At 42.7% G+C, this 27,247-nt stretch overlaps 1 protein-coding gene across 4 annotated transcripts in view; it reads right to left on the bottom strand.

Annotated features, from left to right (window-relative positions):
* LOC111954260 (Kv channel-interacting protein 4-like) overlaps nt 1-27,247 on the bottom strand; it is a 251,059-nt gene that overhangs the window by 23,598 nt on the left and 200,214 nt on the right. For all 4 annotated transcript variants that reach the window (XM_023973852.2, XM_070435991.1, XM_023973861.2 and 1 more), the window contains exon 2: nt 7,194-7,318. In XM_023973852.2, the coding sequence (XP_023829620.1) occupies nt 7,194-7,318 (125 nt within the window). The remainder of the gene's footprint in view (nt 1-7,193; nt 7,319-27,247) is intronic.

Here is a 27,247-nt window from a genome sequence, read left to right on the forward strand (position 1 = left end):
CTGAGCAGCTTACCGATCGCTGCAGCTGTACACAGCCCATCCAATCTACCTACCTCATCCRCATATTGTTTTTATTWACTTTTTTGCACACCAGTATTTCTACTTGCACATCATCATCTGCACATCTATCACTCCAGTGTTAATTTGCTAAATTGTAATTACTTCGTCTCRATGGCCTATTTATGSCCTTACCTTTTCACGCCATTTGCACACACTGTATATAGACTTTTTCTATTGTGTTATTGACTCTACGTTTGTTTATTCCATGTGTAACTCTGTGTTGTTTGTGTCGCACTGCTTTGCTTCATCTTCGCTAGGTCGCAGTTGTTAATGAGAACTTGTTCTCAACTGGCCTACCTGGTTAAATAAAGGTGAAATAAATAAATAATAATTATTTCAACCACAAAAACCTCCATGGTCTTTGTGGTTGAATATGTGTTTGAAATTCACTGCTGAGGGACTTTATAGATCTGAGGGACTTTATAGATAATTGTATGTGTGGGGTACATTGATGAGGTAGTTATTCAAAAATCATGTTAAACACTATTCTTGCACACAGAGTGAGTCCATTTTTATCTCCTTAACTTATTTAGGCTTGCCACTCAAGACATTTCAGCTTTTTCTTTTTAAAGAATTTGTAAACATTTCTAGAAACATTCCACTTTGACATTATGGGGAATTGTGTGTAGGCCAGTGACACAACATMTAATCCATTTAATTTCAGGCTGTAACAACCAAATATGGAAAAAGTGTGAATACTTTCTGAAGGCACTGTATTTTACAAATGCATAATCATGGATATTGCAGTAATTCTAATATACTATACCTCAGATATTTGTTTGTCAGACAATCTCCATATAAGCTATTACACTAAACAAATATATAAACGCAACATGTAAAGTGTTGGTCCCATGTTTCATGAGCTGAAAATCCCTGAATTTCCATACACACAAAAAAGCTTATTTCTCTAAAATTGTGTGCACAAATTGGTTAAACAACAAGATATCATTTGCCAAGATATCAAGAAGCTGATTAAACAGCACTATCATTACACAGATGCATCTTGTGCTGGGGACAATAAAGGAACACTCTAAAAAAAAAAAGAAATTCACACAACACAATGCCACAGATGTCTCAAGTTTTGAGCGAGCGTGCAATTGGCATGCTAACTGCAGGAATGCCCACCAGAGCTGTTGCCAGATAATTTAATATTAATTCCTCTACCATAAGCCGCCTCCAACATCGTTTAAGAGAATTTGGCATTATGTCCAACCGGCCTCACAACTACYTGTATGGCGTTGTGTGGGTGAACGGTTTGCTGATGTCAACGTTGTGAACAGAGTGCCCCATGGTGGCGGTGGGGTTATGGAATGGGCAGGTATAAGCTACGGACAACGTACACAATTGCATTTAGCGATGGCAATTTAAATGCACAGAGATACCGTGACGAGATCCCGAGGCTCATTGTCGTGCTATTCATCCGCCGCCATCACCTCATGTTTTAGCATGATAATGCACTGCCCCATGGCGCAAGGATCTGTACATAATTCCTGGAAGCTGAAAATATCCCAGTTCTTCCATGGCATGCATACTCCGTGTTGAATCAACTTCAAACCTAATCACTAAACCAATCAAGGTGTCTGTTGTACAGACACAAAGTTCGACGTAGACAATATTTATTTGGAGCCTTTGTTGTTTCGCAAAGCTAGTGCTAATTAAAACAGTGTTTTGTGTTCTTGTCAACCCTCCCATCCCCTCCACACTGCTTGTTCACGCTGCATGAGGCCATATAGAGTACAGTAATTACGCTCAGAATGGTTACAGTACGTTGCGACATTAAACTGCTTCCCTTATTTCAGCCCTATTGTCTGCCAATCAAAATCGCGCAGAGTGGAAATGCAGTGTGTTCACACTATCCTTGAATCCCCAGAGACTGTTGCGAGGTTACAGATGTCAACACTAATTGGACATAGTGACTAAATGGCAAAGTAATGAAGAATGGCTGGGTCCCAAACAAAGAAACGTCCTACCGCTGCCCTTTATACAGTGCAGTGACTCGCCCTAGCACATTTGAGGAGGCCAGATGAAAGAAATGTGTATAGAGATTCAATAATATTGCTTTAATTTATCCAGTCCCTCCAGAGTGATGAAGGCAAGTCGACAAGGGCAGGGAGAATGTGGGACGTTTTCAGTTTGGAATCAAGCCAATTGACTAAAATGTAAGCCACCACCCAAACAATAACATCTTCACTTCAGATCACACAACACGCAACAGATTGCTGCATGTTTTGCTTTTCACTGAGAACATAGAGTTCACACTGCACCTAAAGTTGTTAAGAGCTCGATTTAGAGGAGAGGGTTTGATCAAGGCCAGCGAAGACAGGTAAAGTGGTCAAGCCTGCTGAAAGAGACCGCTAAAACGTTTTCTGTATTGATTCCATCAAAACGCAGGGGCRAGAGAACCCGCAAAAACGGCCACTTACATTCCGTGAGGTGAGGTCAAGTTCATCTCGATCACGGTGACATAAATCTCACTGAGACCAGAGAGCTCGTCTCAATTTTGGGGAGAATGGAAACCTACTAAAGCCAAATAGAAAAATGTCCAGTGAAAGTTGTCAGCATGTTGGTGGGCTGATATGATTGGTCTGTCAATCAATATCAAAATAGAGTCAAATCTCCCAAAATTGTTACTCTATGACAGTGCACTTCTCTACATATGGGTTTGAATGGGTCTGAGATGACTCAATGTATCTGTATTCATTTGATAAACTTGTGAAATGAACTCATCCATGAGAAGACAATCAGAACTAATTTGTGGAATGCAAAACCCAGCCGCACGTGAAATTCATCTCATCTCGTCAAGGTCGGGGAAGGAAGTGTATGTGGAAAATCAAGCTACTGACTGAGAAGTTTTCACAGCGGCATCTCCACTGATGTATTTGAAAGTGTCACAATCTGAGATGGCAATCTGATGCCCCATGCCGATGCCCTGGCTCTGAATTCCTGAGCAGTGTGGAAGAATTGGTCAGACGTGAGGAGATTGGGTTGCTATTGTCAGGAGTCTGGGATGATGTCGGCAATGCGAGAAACAACCTTCGTACCGCTTCTGACCATAAAGCCGAGCAGTGTTGGACATATGACCACATCGGTCTGAGTAAAGCCCTGTTCGGCCAGCCAAAAGTCTCATTCCGGGCACTACTGATCCGAGAGAAAGCCAAACCCTGGCRGCTCAGAGGGGTTATAAATGTCTTACTCGTAAAGTTTGATGTTCAAAAATACTCTCATTCTACCACCCTCGGACGCTCACCTTGGAGTGATGATTCGCACCCAAGTCCGAGACGTCAATGACACAGYGCCAAAATTGCTCAGAATAGAGACTGTTCCAGATTACATTTGTCTGGCCAGTTTTTTAAAAGCTTTCKTGTGTTCGGCCCCTGACACTGGCTGAGGGTGAACCATAGATCAGGATTTTGACCTGAGCGGGTAATAAGTTAAAGAGGTATAGCCTCGACAATGGACAAAAGCTGTGATTTTTCTAAGTTTGAGACACTGTCCTGATTGYAAATGTGCCCAACTACAATAACTGCCTAACTGTAGAGGAGTGATGSGTCTGGCTTCTGCTGAGAGGCCAATATCATTGAACATGCAAGACCAAATGTCKCCTTAAAACAGTCTTAGCGAAAGAGGAGAGAAAARAAAAAGCTCTAGAGGTAGGGGAAGGGGTCTTAAAAATGTTTTGATGGGAGATTCCATAGGGACAAGGTGTCAGGGGACTACATGGTGACAATTAAGAGCCGCCTCAGGCATTAGAGAACTTATCAGCCCTTATTCCAGTCTCCTGTGGTGAAGGGCTAATGGGTAGACTTCCCCTATGCGCATCACAGGGTCTCTGGGTAGTGTCCACCGGGACCAGGGCCACTCGGGATGCGGGTGTCATAGGCCGTGGGCCTACCCATTTGTCACCAGACAATTTGGGTCAAGTTAATTCTGGGTCATCTCATTACAGTTCTTAACAGAGGTGACAAAGACCTTTTTATTGTACACTTGCCGCTCTAAAGAACTTTGTGTGACCTGATTGTTCGTTAGTCATTAGATAGTATATAGAATGCATTTGAGGTGTGACCTAATTGTTCCTTGAGTACTCATCCTTGAGTATTCTCGAGTGAGGTACACTACATGGCCTAAAGTATGTGGACACGTYCTCATCGAACATCTCATTCCAAAATCATGGGCATTAATATGGAYTTGGTCACCCCTTTGGTGCTATAACAGCGTCCACTCTTCTGGGAAGGCTTTCCACTAGATGTTGGAACGTTGCTGCGGGGACTTGCTTCCATTTAGCCACAAAAGCATTAGTGAGGTCGGGCACTGATGTTGGGCGATTAGGCCTGGCTCGCAATTGGACTTCCAATTCATCCCAAAGGTGTTTGATGGGATCGAGGTCAGGGCTCAGTGCAGGCCAGTCAAATTCTTCCACACCAATCTCAGCAAACCATTTCTGGATGGACCTTGCTTTGTGCAAGGGGGAATTGTCATGCTGAAACAGGAAACGTCCATCCCCAAACTAGAATGTCATTGTAGCTGTAGCGTTAAGATTTTCCTAGCCAGAACCAGGAAAAACAGCCCCAGAAAATTATTCCTCCTTCACCAAACTTTACAGTTGGCACTATGCATTAGGGCAGGTAGCGTTCTCCTGGCAACCGCCAAACCCAGTTTTGTCTGTCAGACTGCTAGATGGTGAAGCGTGATTCATCACTCCAGAGAACGCGTTTCCACTGCACCAGTGTCCAATGGTGGCGAGCCAARGCTCTGGATAACATAAAAACAGCTCTGCTAGGGCGAGTAAAATGGTCAGAGTGACAGGTTCTCTSATTTGTGTTAGCTTGTGTGCTTGACTGCTGATGTTAGGTCAGCATGCTCGGATCAACCGTASTCCTCAGCCAGAGCGTCCAGTGTGCTCWATGAYCGCTCCGAGAGCAAAACGCTTTGAATTTACGAACGGACAATCTGACAACGTTCTGAGTWTACGAACACCCAGAGCACACTCTGGCACTCCAGATGACATTTATGAACACTCCCATAGTATAAACCAGCCTTTAGTCTTGAAATCTTTGGTTGTTTAATACATGGCCTCACATGTGAATCCTTAAAGAGATGGGTGGGGCTAAAGCTTAAGAGGGTGTGAACGATGCTGAATGGGTGTAGACAAAGAAGAGCTCTCCAGTAGGTGTACCAAAACATTCCAAGGGCCATGTCTCAAAAATGAGGTTACAAGTTTATCAACTTTCAAAGCATAATTACTTTCCCATTGTTCCTCAAATATAGTGTATGATATACCATATACCAAGTCTCTACTTAAATAAACTGTCATAAAAAATACAAAATCTAAATTTGCAACATAAGACGGAATCGAGCCCGGTCGGTCACATACAGTTGAAGTCAGAAGTTTACATACACCTTAGCCAAATACACTTAAACTCACCTTTTCACAATTCCTGACATTTAATCCTAGAAAAATTCCCTGTCTTAGGTCAGTTAGGATCACCACTTTATTTTAAGAATGTGAAACGTCAGAATAATAGTAGAGAGAATGATTTATTTCAGCTTTTATTTCTTTCATCACATTCCCAGTGGGTCAGYAATTTACATACACTCAATTAGTATTTGGTAGCATTGTCTTTAAATGGTTTAACTTGGGTCAAACGTTTTGGGTAGCCTTCCACAAGCTTCCCACAATAAGTTGGGTGAATTTTGGTCCATTCCTGCTGACAGAGCAGGTGTAACTGAGTCAGGTTTGAAGGCCTCCTTGCTCGCACACGCTTTTTCAGTTCTGCCCACACATTTTGATAGGATTGAGGTTAGGGCTTTGTGATGGCCACTCCAATACCTTGACTTTGTTGTCCTTAAGCCATTTTGCCACAACTTGAAGTATGCTTGGGATCATTGTCCATAAGGAAACGCATTTGCGACCAAGCTTTAACTTCCTAACTGATGTCTTGAGATGTTGATTCAATATATCCACATTATTTTCTTTCTTCATGGTGCCATCTATTTTGTGAAGTGCACCAGTCCCTCCTGCAGAAAAGCKCCCCCACAACATGATGCTGAAACCCCCGTGCTTCACGTTTGGGATGGTATTCTTCGGCTTGCAAGCCTCCCCCTTTTTCCTCCAAACATAACGATGGTCATTATGGCCAAACAGTTCCATTTTTGTTTCATCAGACCAGAGGACATTTCCAAAAAGTATGATCTTTGTTCCAATGCGCAGTTGCAAACCGTAGTCTGGCTTTTTTATGGTGGTTTTGGAAGAGTAGCTTCTTCCTTGCTGAGCGGCCTTTCAGGTTATGTCGATATAGGACTCGTTTTACTGTGGATATACATACATATGTAGCTGTTTCCTCCAGCATCTTCACAAGGTCCTTTGCTGTTGTTCTGGGATTTATTAGCACTTTTCGCACCAAATTACGTTCATCTCTAGGAGACACGTCTCCTTCCTGAGCGGTATGACGGCTGCGTGGTCCCATGGTGTTTATACTTGCYTACTATTGTTTGTACAGATGAACGTGGTACCTTCAGGCGTTTGGAAATTGCTCCCAAGTATGAACCAGACTTGTGTATTCTTGGCTGATTTATTTAGATTTTCCCTTGATGTCAAGCAAAGAGGRACTACGTTTGAACYTAGGCCTTGAAATACATCCACAGGTACACCTCRAATTAACTCAAATGATGTCAATTAGCCTATCAGAAGCTTCTAAAGCCATGACCTCATGTTCTGGAATTTTCCAAGCTGTTTAATGGCACAGTCAACTTAGTGTATGTAAACTTCTGACCCACTGGAATTGTGATACAGTGAATTATAKGTGAAATAATCTGTCTGTTGCCAAAACTATAGTTTGTTAACAAGAAATTTGTGGAGTGGTTGAAAAACGAGTTTTAAAGACTCCAACCTAAGTGTATGTAAACATCCCGACTTCAACTGTATGTACAATGTGGACCCAGAGGAAAGCACTTAAAATTATTAATTAAAACACTTGTTTCCAAAGTGGTCCTCAATGGTAAGAACMGTCTAAGAATGGAAACACGAGTCTGACTACATGTATAGTTGGAGGAGGACATTTACGGAGAGACAGAAAAGAGACAATGCATGTTCTCTTAATGGCATTTTGGATGCGTGGTTCAACTGGCCCACTTACGTTCTTGAAGCCTCGGTAGAGGATCTGCAGCTCCTTGCGGTTGAAGCGAGTCAGGGCCTCWAGTTGCTCCAGGCCCTCGGGGCGATGGCGGACGGCTGAAAGCTCCAACTCATCCTCCACGCTGTCTGGAGAGGAGGAAGAAGGAGTGAGACGTTCAGAAGCTGAAGACAACTGGCTACATTTCACCCATAAGAGAAAGGAGTGTGTGCTGTCCTTATAAACTCAGCAAYAAAATGWACGTCCCTTTTTCAGGACCCTGTCCTRCAAAGGTAATTCGRAAAAATCCAAACAACTTTACAGATCTTCATTGTAAAGGGTTTAAACACTGTTTCCCATGCATGTTCAATGAACCATAAACAATTAATGAACATGCACCTGTGGAACGGTCYTTAAGACACTAACAGCTTACAGACTGTAGGCAATTAAGGTCACAGTTATGAAAACGTAGGACACTAAAGAMGCCTTTCTACTGACTCTGAAAAACAAAACAAAAAAGATGCCCAGGGTCCCTGCTCATCTGCGTGAACGTGCCTTAGGCATGCTGCCATGAGGCATGAGGAATGTAGATGTGGCCAGGACAATAKATTGCAATGCCCGTACTGTGAGACGCCTAAGACAGTGCTACAGGACGGTCAGCTGAGAGTCCTCGCAGTGGCAGACCACGTGTAACAACACCTGCACAGGATCAGTACATCCAAACATCACAACTGCGGGACAGGTACAGGATGGCAACAACAACTGCCRGAGTTACACCAGGAACGCACAATCTCTCCATCAGTGCTCAGACTGTCCGCAATAGGCTGAGAGAGGCTGGACTGGGGGCTTGTAGGCCTGTTGTAAGGCAGGTCCTCACCAGACATCAGATGCAACAACGTCGACTATGGGCACAAACCCACCATCGCTGGACCAGACAGGACTGGCAAAAAGTGCTCTTTACTGACGAGTCCCGGTTTTGTCTCACCAGGGGTGATGGTCGGATTCACATTTATTATCGAAGGAATGAGTGTTACACGCGAGGCCTGTACTCTGGAGCGGGATCGATTTGGAGGTGGAGGGTTCGTCATGGTCTGGGGCGGTGTGTCACAGCATCATCGGACTGAGCTTGTTGTCATTGCAGGCAATCTCAACGCTGTATGTTACAGGGAAGACATCCTCTTCCCTCATGTGGTACCCTTCCTGCAGGCTCATCCTGACATGACCCTCCAACATGACAATGCCACCAGCCATACTGCTCGTTCTGTGCATGATTTCCTGCAAGACAGGAATGTCAGTGTTCTGCCATGGCCAGTGAAGAGCCCGGATCTCAATCCCATTGAGCACGTCTGGGACCTGTTGGATCAGAGGGTGAGGGCTAGGGCCATTCCCCCCAGAAATHTCCGGGAACTTGCAAGTCCCTTGGTGGAAGAGTGGGGTAACATCTCACAGCAAGAACTGACAAATCTGGTGCAGTCCATGAGGAGGAGATGCACTGCAGTACTTAATACAGCTGGTGGCCACCAGATACTGACTGTTACTTTTGATTTTGAACCCCCTTTGTTCAGGGTCACATTATTCCATTTCTGTTAGTCACATGTCTGTGGAACTTGTTCAGTTTATGTCTCAGTTGTTGAGTTTATTTCAGTCAGTTGTGCCACAAAGATCACACAACCCTGAATCACCCTCAAAGCACAGATATTATAAGTGTGTAGTTTATACTACCCATGTTAATCAAATAATTGAGAAGAAACACTAGTTCTCTATCTATTAAACCATCGCTTTTTATAGCAGCAGCAGGGTTAATGGGACTACGATTTAAATGTCAAACAGTTCTTCTAAACATGGTAACTCTGGATCCTTAAGTGCTGCGGTTATTATCCAGCCACAGTTACGCAGGGCACGTGTCCAGCAGCCCCCGAACTCCACGGGGCCTCCAACCATATTATATGATTTTTATTTTGAGGGGTTGTGGGCCCCCCAGATAGCATATGATAGCAAAAATATTTATAATTGCAGGAAATGTGCTGTAAAACTGTAAGATTCTCACTCAGCCTCATGGCAAAATGTGTAGAATAACAGGAAATTTGCTTTAAATCTGCAAAATATTCTCATAGCCTCATGWCAAAACGTATAGAATATAAATGTTTTCAACACAATTGCAGGAAGTTTGCCATTTACCTAAAACAAAATCTGTTTTCATAAAGGAGGTCGGTGCCGAGGCCCCAAATGCAGTAGTCCGTTTCTGTGGGGAAAGCATACCATGTAGTCCCCACTTAAATGCAGTGGCTTTAATATGACTGTTCTGAACCAACTATCCACCATAGTCAGCCAAAGGAGACTTTAGCCAAAATTAAATGTTGTACAATTACAGCACAGGAGCAAATARACACATTTGTATCACCCCTGTTGCTAATGAAATCCAATTAATATGCCATTCACGCAAAGGACACGAATGGTTTAAAGGCCTACAGACAATTGAATTTCAGCTGCACAGTATCAGTCTCAGGAGAGTAAGAATATAGGCTAGTAGCGTGCCGTCATTGTCAGTTTAGCCATATTCACTTGATGATCATTACAATTTGACATTATTTGACATTAGGCTTAAGGGTCAGCTTCAAGCACACTTCAAAAGCCAACCAATCAAGGAACCTCTTTTCTTTTCACATCCTCCCCTTGTCCCTTCATTAGAAAACCTTACATGGCAAAACGGTTGCCGGTGTCCCAATCTCTCCTATGAAATATCACGGCAGCGACGTAATTAGTGTTAGAGACCTAAGAACACAGCCCCTCTGGCAAAGAGCCTCCTCAAGATGAGGCTGCTGAACCCTGAGAAACACTTTAATGGGCCTGTAATGATGACACCCGCCGTCCTCGGGCCCTGTCACCCGCTAGCGGTTGTCCTCGGAGCTAAGCGCTTGACTCGTTACACCCACACACACACACACACACACACACACACACACACACACACACACACACACACACACACACACACACACAACACACACACACACACACACACACACACACACACACACACACACACACACACACACACACACACACACACACACACACACACACACACACACACACACCTGAGATATGACAGCATCTCGCCAACCCTCATTAGCCTAAAAGACCACGTCTCCTCTCAGTCCTTGATTAACCTGCCAAAATGGAGCTGGGCCCCAAAAGGGTGGGTGTGTATCTACAAGCATGGGATGGGTAAGTGAAGACACACCATTTGTTTCGGAGTCTGAGTTTCCCTACGATGCTGGTGAAAATCCTATGCTCACTCTCCAAAATAATACAATATCTAGTAGTCCTATTCATAAAGCTAACGTAAACATGCTTACCCTTCTCGTGATGCTGAATCAATTACTGCCGTCACTCACACTGTCAAGTCAATGTCCTGTCCACTGAGTGTGTTGGTGCTCCACAAAGTGAGGTAAGACACTGCGTGAGAGGTGATTCATCAAAAGAGTGCAATGGAGTCGGCCTCTGCATGTCGCTGGTTAAATTATTAAAGAAAGTTCTATCCAAAGGCACTATTTGCAATGGCTTATATTTATTCATTTTTGTTTTGTTCCTCAAACTTTTACTTTTTTACACACACAGGGACAGTCACATCAACCAGACAACCCAGATGAATGATTCACCAGTTTCTACTGACTCATAGTTATGACATCATCATAGTCAGCGTTTCAATTACTGTTTATCCAATGGACAATAAAGTCCCCCCCCCCAGGTATATTGCAAACAGGTGGGTTGTAGCATCAGACCTAACCCAGTGCATTGACATCTTCCATATTGACATTTGCATGTCTTTTGCCATGCACCTTCTCTTCACTCTTTGAAGTTTGAATATTATTATATTATTTGAAATGGGAGGGATTAGACTTTGATTTTAGGTCCCACATTTTTGTAGAAGGTAAAGTAGGTATTATGTCTCTTCAAAAATGTTTCCTTGCAATTGGTGCCAGTGGCCAGACACAGAAGACGAGGGCATCAGCGAGCAGACAGAGAAGCAGTGACTGGCCTGCGGTTTCTGTCAAAAACCACACTGACTGTACTACAGTACAGMGRTGGGGTCAATTRGAATTGAAGGCAGTCAATTCAGGAAGTGATTTGAATWAAAACATTTAAAATAATAAAACATTTTGAAATAAATAACTTGTACTTTACAGTTTATTGAGAATGTATTGAAAGTATACACCTTTTTTTCAATTATTGAATTGAAATMTCAGTTTACACCCTGAATAGACTGAATTGACCCCAGAGAGAAGGGAGGAAGGWTAACAGTTAGGGGGAAAGAGAGATAAAGAGAGTGTGAAAGACTTGCTTTGGCTACTGGTAGATGACTTTTTGGCAGAGGAGCAAGGAAAGAGCTTCATGAGCCGAGCTCTGACGCCGCGCCTGTGGTCGTTCTGGGGGCAGACGTAACCTAGGAGATACAGCATGGTGAGTGTCACAGTTACCAGGGCAACTGGTGGCTGCAATGCATGCTGGGAGACAAAGTGAATGGGGAAGGGAGATGAGTGCAAGCAGTGGAGATCAGTTACTGTCACAAAGAACTCTCAGGACAACAACACTGGAGTGCATTTACCTGCAATGTGAAAACATTTAGATTCATCACTCATGTATTATTAAAGGGAAATTAAATCTCAGATCTGGGCACAAAATATCATCAAAGTGGACGCATCTCATGTCAGCCATTATGACCAAGCCTAGGCAGCTTGGTCTCACCATTAATTCGGTAAAATATTGTTGTTTGAAATTGGCTTTCAAATGTAAAAGACATTGAAATGCAAAAACGATTACATTTACATTTAAGTCATTTAGCAGACACTCTTATCCAGAGCGACTTACAAATTGAAAAGTTCATACATATTCATCCTGGTCCCCCCGTGGGGAATGAACCCACAACCCTGGCGTTGCAAGCGCCATGCTCTACCAACTGAGCCACACGGGACCATATTCACTTCAGTATGGCAGCCAATGCTGATACATTCAGTACCTACAACCGAGATGCAACTCTCAGCAGTAATCTTGGCCTGCTAGTGTAAGGCCTGCTCCATGAACCCAGTCATTATGTCACATGACTTATTAATATACTGTAATATCGTGGCACTGGGTCATCACCGTAAGAGGGGCTTTAAAATATTATCTGGAGCATGTGACCTTKGGTCAGACAGCAATCCAATACCTCATCATCTATCAAACTCATTTCACACACAGTCAAGCGTATTGCTTTACAAACTCCCAGGGGTCCATGTTGTGCCTGCCACTGTGAGCAATATTATACATGACTGCAACAGCATTGTGTGTCAACACAATATCCATCTCAAGAGGATAAAATGCTCAACCTTTATGATCGCTATAGCGTGTAATACATTTTGTAGAAAAAAAAATGTATTTAAATAACACGTTTTAGGGGACATCGCCAACAAGCGCTAAAGTTGTTTCTACCTTCTTGCCAAAGTGAAAACATTAATTCTGCAGGCCTTTAAGGCTAGCGTGGGCGTAAAAAAAAGCTCACGAATGCGGTGTCGTTCATCAGTCACTCGTAATTACAAGACGGCTTTGATGTCTGGTATAAAGGCAGTGACAGAATGCGCTGTGTGTTTGTGAGGAAGGCACAGTGAGGAGTCCAGACACACTGACAGCCACTAGATGGGAACTCTATAAAGTGGAGAAAGAGGCTTCACTTTACTTGGGACTTGTTCAGTGGCTGGCTACATTTAGCAGATGTTATATTTCTACGTAGAGCTGACTACGGTCTAACACAGCGGTTATATGGGATGGAAGCCAACATGATGATATACAATGTAGAAAATATACATATAGATTCTCTGACAAATGACATGAATCTAGTTTCTTCTTCGAGACAATATCCATCCAGGCCAATAACCAATGTGTGAGACACAATATCTTCCWCCTCTAGCATGATGTCAGGACAATCTTCTGGACCATCAGGTCAGATGTTGTCATCCATTCTTGTTGCCACACTGATACACCCTGCTGCTGAGTGGCAACGAAATRGGTATGTGTCCTCGGCAAAGATACGAAAAGCTTTGGAGAGCAGACATTTATGTGGACTCATTAAGGTAGTGRAGTGACACTAGCCTTTAGTAGCTCCACTAAGAGCTGAAGGGAATAGCCCATGTCAAGTAATTAATGTGACAACTCTGGCCAGTATTGAAAGTCAAAGACAATATTTGTCTGAAGTGAATGCCCAACTTATACAAATCCATACTTGCATGTTTCGTTATTTTCTGGAGCTGCGCGGTACGCTGCTTAGGYCCCGGCTTGAGAAATGGCAGACAGCAAGCACTGTTATAAGTGGAATTAATGTAGGCCCTGAGTGACACGGCCCTTAATGCAGCCAGTGTTTCTGGATGAATACTTGCCCTTTGTTTSATAATGGACTAAATGGATGTGATATGTCATAATGTAGGAGACAGCTTGGACTGAGCTAGCAGGCGTCACAGTGACTGCTTCCTTACCACAGCTCCTGCTCCAGTGAATTGTCGTGCCAAGTTTGTCGTGCGACATATTAATCATAAGCAAAGGTCCAATGTTGTTGTCCTGACCAAAGCATTGTGGGACTACGGACAAACTGGGGACCCACCATTTTTGAAATCACAACACAGCATAAAATCACAACATGCACACTGCTGTCATGTCATACTTTTGCCTTCTGCAAAGAAGGGAACACAACTGTGGCACAGCTAGTTCTCAAAATGGTTGCCCTATTCCTAAGGGACCACGTGTTGCTGACTTTTTTCAGTACACATAGTACATTATCTTGCTGACACAAAGGTCCCACATCTAGCTTATCTTGTAAAGTAGCAGCAGTTTATTCCTGCAGCTCATTTCTTACATGGTAAGCAGACGTTGGCCGCGTTCGAAATCTGTCTTGCCTACTAATAATTACAAAAACGACTTACTGTGTACTAGTCATACTACACTSAACAAAAGTATAAATGCAACATGTAAAGTGTTGGTCCCATGTTTCATGGGCTGAAATAAAAGATCCCAGCATTTTTCAATATGCCCAAAAATATAATTTCTCTAAAATGTTTGGCACAAATTTGTTTACATCCTTGTTAGTGAGCATTTCTCCTTTACATAATCCATCCAACTGACAAGTGTGGCATATCAAGAAGCTGATTAAACAGCATGATCATTACAAAGGTTGTGCTGGGGACAATAAAAGGACAATCTAAAATGTGTAATTTTGTCACACAACACAATGCCACAGATGTCTCAAGTTTTAGGGAGCATGCCATAGGCAGGAATGTCAACTTGAGGTGTCGCRAGAGAATTTAATGTTAATTCCTCTACCATAAGCCACCTTCAACGCCGTTATAGAGCCTCACAACCTCAGACCACGTATATGGAGTCATGTGGGTGAGCAGTTTACTGATGTCWGCAATATGAACAGTGCCCCATGGTGGTGGTGGGGTTATGGTATGAGCATGCATTAGCTACGGACAACGAACACAATGAGCATGTTTGGGATGCTCTGGGTCGCCGTGTACGACAGTGTGTTCCAGTTCACGCCGATATCCAGCAACTTCGCACAGCCATTGAAGAGGAGTGGGACAACATTCCACAGGCCACAATCAACTCTATGCGAAAGAGATGTGTTGCGCTGCATGAGGCAAATGGTGGTCACACCAGATACTGACTGGATTTCTGATCTACACCCTTACTTTTTTTTAAATGTATTTTTGACCAACAGATGCATATCTGTATTCCCAGTCATGTGAAATCCATAGATTATTTATTTATTTCAATTGACTGATTTCCTTATATGAACTGTAACTCAGTAAAATCGTTGAAATTGTTGCYTTTATATTTTTGTTCAGTATATTTAGAATGTACTGTTTAGTAAAAAGTATGCAGTAAGCAACAAATATCAACATACTACTTATCCAAACTGAGAAGGGGCTCATCTAATGCGCAATTTCACTTGTTCCGTGCAATTCGTGCATTTTTGTTCTGATTATCAGCTGTTGTCAAACACATGTGGCTGTGAGAAGACCATTTTCTTCCTCAATAGCATGTAGCGAATTCTACTAGTTCAAAAAACGAAATGAGTAGGACATCCTGGCATTTCTAGCACACATTTTCTAAATTTCACATACTATAAAACATACAAAAAGCCTACTATTTAGAAAGCAAGTATGGGTATTCGGACACAGCCCATGTCTTTTCCTTCAGATGAGTACTTCCAAAATGAGGTAAAGTTGAACAAAATGACAAAGTACAGATCAGGGAACCGTACTGAACCTTTCCACGACGAAGAGTATTCTGGGTGATTGTTCTATTCTCAGAAATTACAATATATCATGAAGAGGAAACCGATCTTCAATCTAAACATCCCCTATGTAAAGCTTTGACCTTCTCATGACTTCCATCAAACCTCCTAGGTTAGGTTTCCCTCCACTTACCATATCCCTTGTTCAAATATCCCCCATTATTACAATATTACTGGAGCATGGTCTGTAATGGAACTAAACAGTGCTCTGTTCAAAAAGCTTTTCTCATGCATGTCGAGGTCTTACTCTGAGATGAGTTAGCATCAGATCCCAAATGTTAGGTTCGCTCTGTGGCATCAGGGAGCCGGGATGAGAAAAACAGGCCAGCACTCAGAGGACCTACAATTCATCATCCGGCAACACACCTGCAAGTGTTACAGACAATCACACTCCAGTGTCACATAAGAGCCTTGTCGGAGGTGTGTGGAGCTATAACCGTGCATGGACTGTGGTTTCAACGTAATTAACATAACCCATGTTGACCTGAGGATATCCAAGCCTGGTCTGGTGATAATGCTGTCTGGTCGTTAACCAGAGGAAAGGAAACCCCCTCTCTCGGGTGACGAGAAACCCAGTTGAATAATAGAGGAGTCATTAGCAGGTGACCATACTATACTGTGCTGTTCACTCCAATGCCATAAGCCACATTCTAAAATGTCAAATATTATTGCATTTATGAATGTATCTGTAATGGGAATTTTTATGTCTGTGCTTTTCTTATAACGAATGTCTGTGTTCTATTTATSTATTTATGTACTGAAACAATTTCTGTGTTCCTGCAAGTGGCTGCAAGTGGCTGACTGAACGAATCCTCACTATCAATAGCTGCAATTTGGCAGTACGCCCAGAACCTTGTTTTGAGAATGAAAGATATCTCAGTTTCAAGGTCTCAGCTTTGAGAGAAGAAGCCTCGTGAGGTATTGGTCTGTCACATGTTATGCTCCAGTATTCGTCGGTCACACGTATTAAACAAAACGGTAATGATTAATTCATTATGCTAAATCATGCAAATATAACTTGTCTGTGTATAGCCATATATAAGACAACTGCTGGGACTGCCCAAGCAGAGCTCCTGATTGACATGTGTACTATGGTGCATTGATTTGGTTGGAAGCTCCGCAGCACGCTGACAATAAACAAAGATTCATATTGAGATTGACTTCGAGTGTCCCTGTGTAAGAATTTCCACATCATGTAAAATCTCATTAGGATCCAACATATCTTTTGTGAGATAGACCAACTCGCCTTCTGGTATAGACACGTACACRWCATGACCAAAKGTATGTGGACACCTGCTCATCGAATATCTCGAATATGGAGTTGGTCCCKCCTTTACTGTTCTAACAGCCTCCACTCTTCTGGGAATCTTTTGGAACTCGGTAGTGAGTGTTGCAACCGAGGACAGCACTCGGCAGTCCCGTTCTGTGAGCTTGTGTGGCCTACCACTTCACGGCTGAGCAGTTGCTCCTAGATGCTTCCACTTCACAATAACAGCACTTACAGTTGACCMGGGCAGGTCTAGCAGGGCATAAATTTGACAAACTGACTTGTTGGAACAGTGGCATCCTATGATGGTGCCACGTTGAAAGTCACTGAGCTCTTCAGTAAGGACATTCTCCTGCCAATGTTTTTCTATGGAGATTGCATGGCTGTGTGCTCGATTTTATACACCTGTCAGCAACGGGTGTGCCTGAAAAAGCCAAATTCACTCATTTGAAGGGGTGTCCACATACTTCTGTAAATATACAGCAGTGTACACGAGGAGAACAGTCTTAATCTGAGGCACGTTGCTCCAGCAGGAAAATAATCCTGCAGCAACAGGAATTTGAAAGTGGAAATTACAAACTTCAGAAGCCTTTTTAAACCTCAAATACACAACAAGTGTGAAGTTCTCCTGCAACAGGTTGATCAAATTAAGATCCTAACACGATTACWATGGCAGGTCAGTTCTTCATGGTTGCTTGTTTTTTAAAATTGTTTTTATTTTTTTATTTTACCGTTATTTTACCAGGTAAGTTGACTGAGAACACGTTCTCATTTGCAGCAACGACCTGGGGAATAGTTACAGGGGAGAGGAGGGGGATGAAAGAGCCAATTGTAAACTGTGCAGTAAGAGTGAAACTAAAGTCTGGTCAGCACAAACTATGTGACGTGTCGTCTACTTATGACACACCACAGCCCACTACAGTTGACACCCTGGACCCTGAGCCAAACTATACACTGATCTTATCTCCACCTGAACCGTTTCCTTATATAGTCATTGGGGCCTGGCAAGACAACATAGGACCGAAGCAAGAGTCTCKTGTAAACGGCCGGTAAAGAAACACATTCTACCATTGTTCACTTCTAACATGCTGACCACACCGCTCACGTAGCGTGCGTTGAAAAATAAATTTAAACATACATGTTATTCAATTATTGCACCCACACTGCTCGTGCGCGCCAACGAGCGTCTGCGTTGCCAGGCGCTAAAATAGAAGTCAGTTCTATTTGTGACGCTGAACGCGGTGCAGGTCCAGCCACTCCCATCTCCTCATTGGTTTATAGAAGCAGATACCCACGTGCCATCTTCTCATTGGCTTTTCCCACGTGGGTGGTTGAAAGATGAACGGAGTTTGGTCGTTTGTCGTGGTAACTATGAAAGTTAGATGCCAATTGCCATATAAAGTRCAAAGAAGAAAAAGCCTGGAAGGAGGAGAGATGACTAGAAACGATTCYGTTGACRGTTTTATGTGTGGATTGTCGGAGTAGAGGACCTTGTACATTTCAGGTAKAATAACAACTCAACGTTTATATCCCAGGACAAATTAGCTAGCAACAGCAAGTTAGTTAAATAGGACAAATTAGCTAGCAACTGCAAGCTAGCTAGCTAAATTGCCATAAAATATGTAATGCTTTTCGACCTGCCCCCAAATTAATATAATTGGTTCAGAGTTTGTTTTGATATTTTAACCTGCGTGTCGTGACCGCGTTTGGTGTGGGGGGACAAAATCAATTTGCGCATGATGGCCGGTTTGGGTACGGTGTAAGGAACAAAAGTGTAAATAGAAGAATAGTCACTCCACCTGTCACGTTTGAGATCATATGCCATGACACACTTCGGAAGACAGTGGCTCAATATGTGACAAATGACAATGAGCGTGAAASTGTTCTGCGGTTGTTGAACATTTTAGGATGGTAAACGTCACCACAGCGTCCGGGACAACGATATTGCCAGAGAGCGTTATTGGACCGGGCTGTCGCAAGGTGTTGATGTATGTCTCRGCTCACTACCGTCAGCACTGGATAAAAGTCCAGATGAAGGTATCGGCAAAAGCCCATAAAAGTCCCCACACACTGGAGTCGGATGTCATTGGCTGCCCCTAACWGTCCCCTTGATGGAGGTATTACTTTGACTTGAGTGATACCTTACATATTTTCTCAACTGCCAGACTGCTGTGGACTCCCAGAGGAAATCTGACTAATAGATTGCTGATTTTACTCTGATAGTGCATTTTACATTTGCCCTTTAATTGCTCTGAAGCTGATATAATCAATGATCAGTGAACTGGAAAATTATCATAGAGGACAGTATATATAAAGGACTCTCCGTATTTATTTGGACAGTGAAGCTAAAACATTTAATTTTGCTCTATATTCCAGAACTTTGGATTTGACAGTACAGAATGTCACATTTTATCTGAGAGTATATCCATACACATCTGTTTTACCGTTTAGAAAGTAAAGCACTTCATGCATCTAGTCCCCCCATTTGAAGGTGTCAAAAGTATTTGGACAAATTCACTTCATAGTGCATTACATTTTGTCAAAAGTGTATTTGGTCCCATATTCCTAGCACACAATGATTYTATTAAGTTTGTGACCCTACAAACTTGTTGTATTCATCTCTCAAGACGTGACACGTGATTCCAGTGTAAACTGATGATCGAGGCTACTTCTTCGATTGACATGTCAACACCCAGTGACTGACTGAAGGTCAACTCGTTACGAAAAGTCACTGCATTGATTCCTGTCTGTAGATACAGTTGAAGTCAGAAGTTTATATACACTTAGGTTGGAGTCATTAAAACTCGTTATTCAACCATTCCACACATTTCTTGTTAACAAACTAWAGTTTTGGCAAGTCGGTTAGGACATCTCTTTTGTGCATGACACAAGTKATTTTTRCAACAATTGTTTACAGACAGATTATTTCACTTATAGTTTACTGTGTCGCAATTCCAGTAAGTCAGAAGTTTACATACACTAAGTTGACTGTGCCTTTAAACAGCTTGGAAAATTCCAGAAAATTATGTCATGGCTTTAGAAGCGTCTGAAAGGATAATTGACATCATTTGAGTCAATTGGAGGTGTACCTGTGGATGTATTTCAAGGCCTACCTTCAAACTCAGTTCCTCTTTGCTTGACATCATGGGAAAATCTAAATAAATCAGCCAAGACCGCAGAATAAAAATTGTAGACCTCCACAAGTCTGGTTCATACTTGGGAACAATTTCCAAACGCCTGAAGGTACCATGTTCATCTGTACAAACAACAGTACGCAAGTATAAACACCATGGGACCACGCAGCCGTCACACCGCTCAGGAAAGAGATGTGTTTTGTCTCCTAGAGATGAATGTACTTTGGTGCGAAAAGTGCAAATCAATCCCAGCACAACAGCAAAGGACCTTGTGAAGATGCTGGAGCATCAGGTACAAAAGTATCTATAGCCACAGTAAAACGAGTCCTATATCGACATAACCTGAAAGGCCGCTCAGCAAGGAAGAAGCCACTGCTCCAAAACCGCCATAAAAAAAGCCAGACTATGGTTTGCAACTGCACAATAGGACCTGTCTCTTATACACATCTAGATGTGTATAAGAGACAGCGAATGTACTTTGGTGCGAAAAGTGCAAATCAATCCCAGCACAACAGCAAAGGACCTTGTGAAGATGCTGGAGGAAACAGGTACAAAAGTATCTATAGCCACAGTAAAACGAGTCCTATATCGACATAACCTGAAAGGCCGCTCAGCAAGGAAGAAGCCACTGCTCCAAAACCGCCATAAAAAAAGCCAGACTATGGTTTGCAACTGCACAATAGAACATTTGAAGAAATGTCCTCTGGTCTGATGAAACAAAAATATAACTGTTTGGCCATAATGACCATTGTTATGTTTGGAAGAAAAAGGGGGAGGCTTGCAGGCCGAAGAACACCATCTCAACCATGAAGTACGGGGGTGGCAGCATCATGTTATGGGGGTGCTTTGCTGCGGGAGGGACTGGTGCACTTCACAAAATAGATGGCATCATGAGGAAAGAAAATTATGTGAATATATTGAAGCAACATCTCAAGACATCAGTCAGGAAGTTAAAGCTTGGTCACAAATGGGTCATCCAAATGGACAATGACCCCAAGCATACTTCCAAAGTTGTGGCAAAATGGCTTAAGGACAACAAAGTCAAGGTATTGGAGCTGTCTCTTATACACATCTAGATGTGTATAAGAGACAGAATTGAGTGTATGTAAACTTCTGACCCACTGAGAATGTGATGAAAGAAATAAAAGCTGAAATAAATCATTCTCTCTACTATTATTCTGACATTTCACATTCTTAAAATAAAGTGGTGATCCTAACTGACTTAAGACAGGGAATTTTACTCGGATTTTACTCGGATTACACAGGAATTGTGAAAAACMGAGTTTAAATGTATTTGGCTAAGGTGTATGTAAACTTCCGACTTCAACTGTAGATATGTGGCATGTTCATATTAATTGTCATGGGAGATTAATAAAATAAATAAATAATATATACAGTATGTGTGTCTGACAGGGAGTGCAATCTAACACAATATCAGGAACTACTATGCATTTCAACTTGCAATCCAAGTTCCATTATTTGCTGTGTCATGGTGGTGGGAGCATTTGTTTACTATAATACTTTCCGAGAGGCAGTCAGTCGTCATGTGCTTTAAACAACAATCCCCATGTTTATTCCGAGTTGAAATGAGGATGAACTACCGACTATCCCTTGGCAGAAGGTATTGAAGTGAATTTACACAGCGAGAGAGGGAGTTGAATTCAAACGAGAGAGTCCTGCAGACTGGCCAGTGGTGGATTTGATAGGTGTTGCAACAATCGCGTGGAGGAGGCCGGCGTGCGATCAGTTTGACCTGCTCTCTTGCCGTGGCACCGACATCACAGGCGCACTTTCTTCTCCCAGAACATGCCTGAGATTTTGGAGAGCCGGATCTGATCGCCCGCCGATAGACAGCTGTTACGGCGGCTTCGTAATGAGCCACTCAGAAGCACATCTGCTCATGTTTGGGGATGAGCCTCGCTAACTTTCCATATCACTTTTTTCAGACTCAGAAGAGGCAAAAACATGTCAGGTAAGGCTTAATGACATCAAAATGATGGTGATTGGGAGCGAAGCCAGATCTGGTAGAGGCTTGAAATAATTTCAACCCACATAGGCACCGAGGCAAGCCGTGAAGTAATGTTCAACTGTTGCATCCATTAATATTGCAAATGCCTGCCTCTCAGTCAGATGGAGAAATGCTGCTGGTGAGTCCCAACGGGATGGAGATGTCTCTCACAGGCAGACAACTGGTGGGGTTTTGTGTTTTCAATTGGAGACAATCATGTGGTACTAGTCCAGAATACCACTTCCTGTCATCTCCACCTGCCAAACAATTCTGGGCGCAACAGTGGACACACTTACATTGAGCCTGGCCCTAGAACATTTTAGAGGCAAGACTATAAATAAGCCCCCCCCAAACACACACACATGTGCCATTATTGTTATCAGGGAACATCAGAGCGCTGCTGTCACTGCTCAGCGAAGCAGGTGAGTGAACAGCATAAACACGGACAGCATACCTTCAGAATGCCAAGCTGATTTATCTGATGAGGCAAGAGTCTCTCTGCCGGGTAGCAGACAGCAAAAGATCACACGCATACAATGAGGCCACTTTCCTTATAGAATGGTGAAGAAGTACATGAGGCCACATACAGCTTAGTTGAGGCATGGCAAACTTACGACTCAAAAGGAGGCATTTGCCTTTACAACATGAGGAAAGGAGGGAATCTATTTGGCATCGTCTCTACTGTCAATCTGAATATTAACCTTTTTAAGTCTCGTTTTTTGGAGATGGCATGCAAATGCTCAGTGCCAGAAAAATACCACCTCCACTGACAACCACTGGATCTTCTGTGTGTGTGTTGGCATCCCAGGTCTAGCCTGAAGGAAGGGAGATTTTCAAAAGGAGTAAACTGACGTGCCCTTGGGACATATTCTGAAACCCAGACAGTTTACGTTTCCTGAGGAATAATACATTCCCCTTGGACCTCTCACAGATACAAATATTTGCAAATGATCCAACACAAATGGTAGCAGGGCAGTAGAATATAATACAAKCCCTGCCAAACAATGCGTCTTTCAAATTACTTTTCTTCATTTGTGTTGTGTCCGATGTACAAAGTCGATAGAAGATGGGTATTTCAACCACACTCTTGACCACCTAATGGGAAAGGCTCATTTTATCTCACACATACGCCATGGAAAATGGCCATAGAAACAAATAAAAGCAGCCATTCGTTCCTATTTGCGGTCTCAAACATAAATAGGCTTTAAGATTGGAGTCTGAGAGAGAATGATGTCATTGCTGTTATTTAATAAAACAGCAGCCTCTAGTTCGATGTTGCTGGRTGTGAGGATGGCAGTGGAATGGCTTTGGATAGGAAGGCAGGTCATTGAATATACACTGAACAAAAATATAAACACAACATGCAACAATTTTAAGATTTTAAGATTACAATCAATCAAATCAAATCAATCAAGTCAATTGAAATAAATAAATTAGGCTCTAATCTATGGATTTCACATGACTGAGAATACAGATATGCATCTTTTGGTCACAGACACCTTAAAAAAAAAGTAGGGGATCACAAAACCAGTCAGTATCTGGTGTGACCACCACTTGCCTGATGCAGCACGACAAATCTCCTTTGCATAGAGTTGATCATGCGGTTGATTGTGGCCTGTGGAATGTTGTCCCACTCCTCTTCAATGGCTGTGAGACYTTGCTGGATATTGGCAGGAACTGGAACACGCTGCCAAACATGCTCAATGGGTGACATGTCTGCAGGTCATGGAAGAACATGTCAGCTTCCAYGAATTGTGTACCAATCCTTGCGACATGTGTCCGTGCCATCATGCTGAAACATGAGGTGATGGCGGCGGATGAATGGCACAACAATGGGCCTCAGGATCTCGTCACGGTAGCTTTGCATTCAAATTCGCATTGATAAAATGCAATTGCGTTCATTGTCCGTAGCTTATGCCTTCCCATACCATAACCTCACCACCAGCAATGTTGACATTAGCAAACCGRTCGTCCACACGACGCCATACATGATGTCTGCCATCTGGCCAGTACAGTTGAAACCGGGTTTCATTCGTGCAGAGCGTACCAGTGGCCATCGAAGGTGAGCATTTGCCCACTGAAGTRGGTTACGACGCCAAACTGCAGTCAGGTCAAAGACCCTGGTGAGGACGACGAGCATGCAGATGAGCTTACCTGAGACGGTTTCTGACAGCTTGTGCAGAAATTCTTTGGTTGTGCAGTTTCATCAGCTGTCTGGGTGGCTGGTGCACAGGTGAAGAAACCGGGTGTGGAGGTCCTGGGCTGGCATGGTTACACATCGTTTGTGGTTGTGAAGCCGGTTGGACATACTTCTAAATTCTCTAAAGCTACATTGGAGGCAGCTTATGGTAGAGAAATTAACATTCAATTKTCTGGCAACAGCTCTGGTGGACATTACTGCAGTCAGAATGCCAATTGCATGCTCCTTCAAAACATCTGTTGTCTGTTGTGTGACAAAACTGCCCKTTTTAGAGTGGCCTTTAATTGTCCRCAGCACAAGTTGCATCTGTGTAATGATCATGCTGTTTAATCAGCTTCTTGATATTCCACACCTGTCAGGTTGATGGATTATCTTGGCAAAGGACAAATGCTCACTAARAGGGATGCAAACAAATTTGTACCAAAAATTTGAGAAATAAAAATGTTACATACAGTATGAAACATTTCTGGGATCTTTTATTTCAGCTCATGAAACACGGGACCAACACTTTACAGGTTGCGTTTATATTTTAGTTAAATATATTTCCGTTAACCCCGGCCACATTGGCAACTCATTTTCTCTACCACTGGGCCCAACTGTCCATGCAATTGCCTTGGTTATTAAAGCAATGTACAGGATTCTGACAACTTATGACATTTCCTGAATGTCAGAACTATCAGTCCTTTTGGTCTATAAATCATTTATTCAACTTTTATAGCGCTATTGATTACATGAAGAAATCTGAAAGCGCTGTCAAGCACAACAAAAACGAAGCAATTTAAAAACAACATCATTAATTCGATCGACGACTTGAGAAAGTTCATGGCATGACTGAGGTCCCCGGAAATGCACATCTTTGCCACAGTTTAAATTCATTGCTTTAGAGGTCAGCACGAGGCCCATTCCAGCTGAAGTAGCCTAAACTGTGGTGGCAGAGATAGAGACCAGTGGGCGTTAGGCTAACAGTCGAACTGTGTTTCAACTATTTCCCATGTTGCCTGGGAAGATGTCCCAAAACAGTGTTAGTCACTAATGAAGCACAGATGGTGAATCAGAGCAAAACCGGGCTTTATCATTAGCGTTCACTGACGTGAAATAGGGGACCATTACATACGAAAAGACATAACTGGTCAACAAAATGCTGTGATCACCAAGATCTTAGACATAACAGGATATTTGCTTAACAAATTTGGCTTAGTTCYTGAACTGTAAGCAATGTTTTGTTTGTGCATTGAAGCTCTCCAARATACAACTTTTCCAGACAAGATACAGACCGTTGTTTAGAGGCTGCACCAGACGAAACTGTGTTCTTATCTTAGAACACTTGAAARACTCAAGTCGTTCCAGAGCTGTTTTTTTCTCTCTTCTTAAACTGAGATAGACTGAGATCACATAAATTGCTGTCCTTTGCTATTATAGCCAGTGACTGACTGCACTTCGGAGCGAGGTTTTAGGATGGGGCATTTGGGGTAATGACAGACCATCAGAGGGTTGAGGCGMTTTTTTAGAAATGTGCAGTAATCTAGAGTGTTATTTGCAGTAGTCTGTCAGCAGGAAGTGTTTCCATCAGACATTGTATAAAAACACAATTTTCCCTGTAACTGTTCCACAAGGGATCAATTCTGAGACAAACACATGTATAAATACAGTTGAAGTCAGAAGTTTACATACACCTTAGCCAAATACATTTAAACTCAGTTTTTCACTATTCCTGACATTTAATCCTAGTAAAATTCCCTGTTTTAAGTCAGTTAGGATCACCACTTCATTTAAGAATGTGAAATGTCAGAATATAGTAGAGAGAATGATTTATTTCAGCTTTTATTTCTTTCATCACATTCTCAGTGGGTCAGAAGTTTACATACACTCAATTAGTATTGGTAGCATTGCCTTTATATTGTTTAACTTGGGTCAAACGTTTCGGGTTGCCTTCCACAAGCTTCCCAATAAGTTGGGTTAATTTTGGCCCATTCCTCCCGACAGAGCTGGTGTAACTGAGTAAGGTTTGCAGGCCTCCTTGCTCGTACATGCTTTTTCAGTTCTGCCCACAAATGTTCTATGGGATTGAGGTCAGGGCTTTGTGATGGCCACTCCAATACCTGACTTTGTTGTCCTTAAGCCATTTTGCCACAACTTTGGAAGTATGCTTGGGGTCATTTTCCATTTGGAAGACCCATTTGCGACCAAGCTTTAACTTCTGACTGATGTCTTGAGATGTTGCTTCAATATATCCACATAATTTTCTTTCCTTATGATGCCATCTATTTTGTGAAGTGCACTAGTCCTCCGCAGCAAAGCACTGCCAAACATGGGTGCTGCCACCCCCGTGCTTCACAGTTTGGATCGTGTTCTTCGGCTTGCAAGCCTCCCCCTTTTTCCTCCAAACATGACGATGGTCATTATGGCCAAACAGTTCTATTTTTGTTTCATCAGWCCAGAGGACATTTCTCCTAAAAGTACGATCTTTGTCCCCATGTGCAGTTGCAATATCAACAGTGAAGAGGCGARTCCGGGATGCAAACTTCTAAGCCACTGCAGAATTCCATGAAAAAGGGTAAAMAGATTTCTCTGATAGCAATCTAGTTGTGAGCATTCCCATTTTTTGATACTGTGMAACAAAGCTCCATGGTATTGTTGTACCTCAGCATCGCCTATCTCCAGATGACGCAAGCCACTTTGTCATTTATCCAATCCAATAAAACGGCAAATTCCTTTGTTACGGTTGGGCTATTGTATCAGGCTTAAGGCAAATTATAAACCTGTCTTTGTGTGGCTGATGGTTGTCAGGAGATCCAAGAAATGGGTTTTCCATGGCCGAGCAGCWGCACACAATCCTAAGTACACCATGCYCKATGCCAAGTMTCGGTTCGAGTGGRGTAAAGCTCGAGAGCAGTGGAAACGCGTTCTCTGAAGTGATGAATCATGCTTCACCATCTGGCAGTCCAACGGACGAATTTAGYTTTGGCGGATGCCAGGAGAACGCTACTGTACCTGCCCGARAGTGCCAACTGCAAAGTTTGGTGGAGGAGGAATAATGGTCTGGGGCTGTTTRTCATGGTTCGGGCTAGGCCCCTTAGTTCCAGTGAAGGGAAATGTTAACGCTACAGAATACAATGACATTCCWGARGATTCTGTGCTTC

The sequence above is a fragment of the Salvelinus sp. IW2-2015 genome, linkage group LG3, assembly GCF_002910315.2.
Source record: "Salvelinus sp. IW2-2015 linkage group LG3, ASM291031v2, whole genome shotgun sequence".
NCBI classification, from domain to species: Eukaryota; Metazoa; Chordata; class Actinopteri; order Salmoniformes; family Salmonidae; genus Salvelinus; species Salvelinus sp. IW2-2015.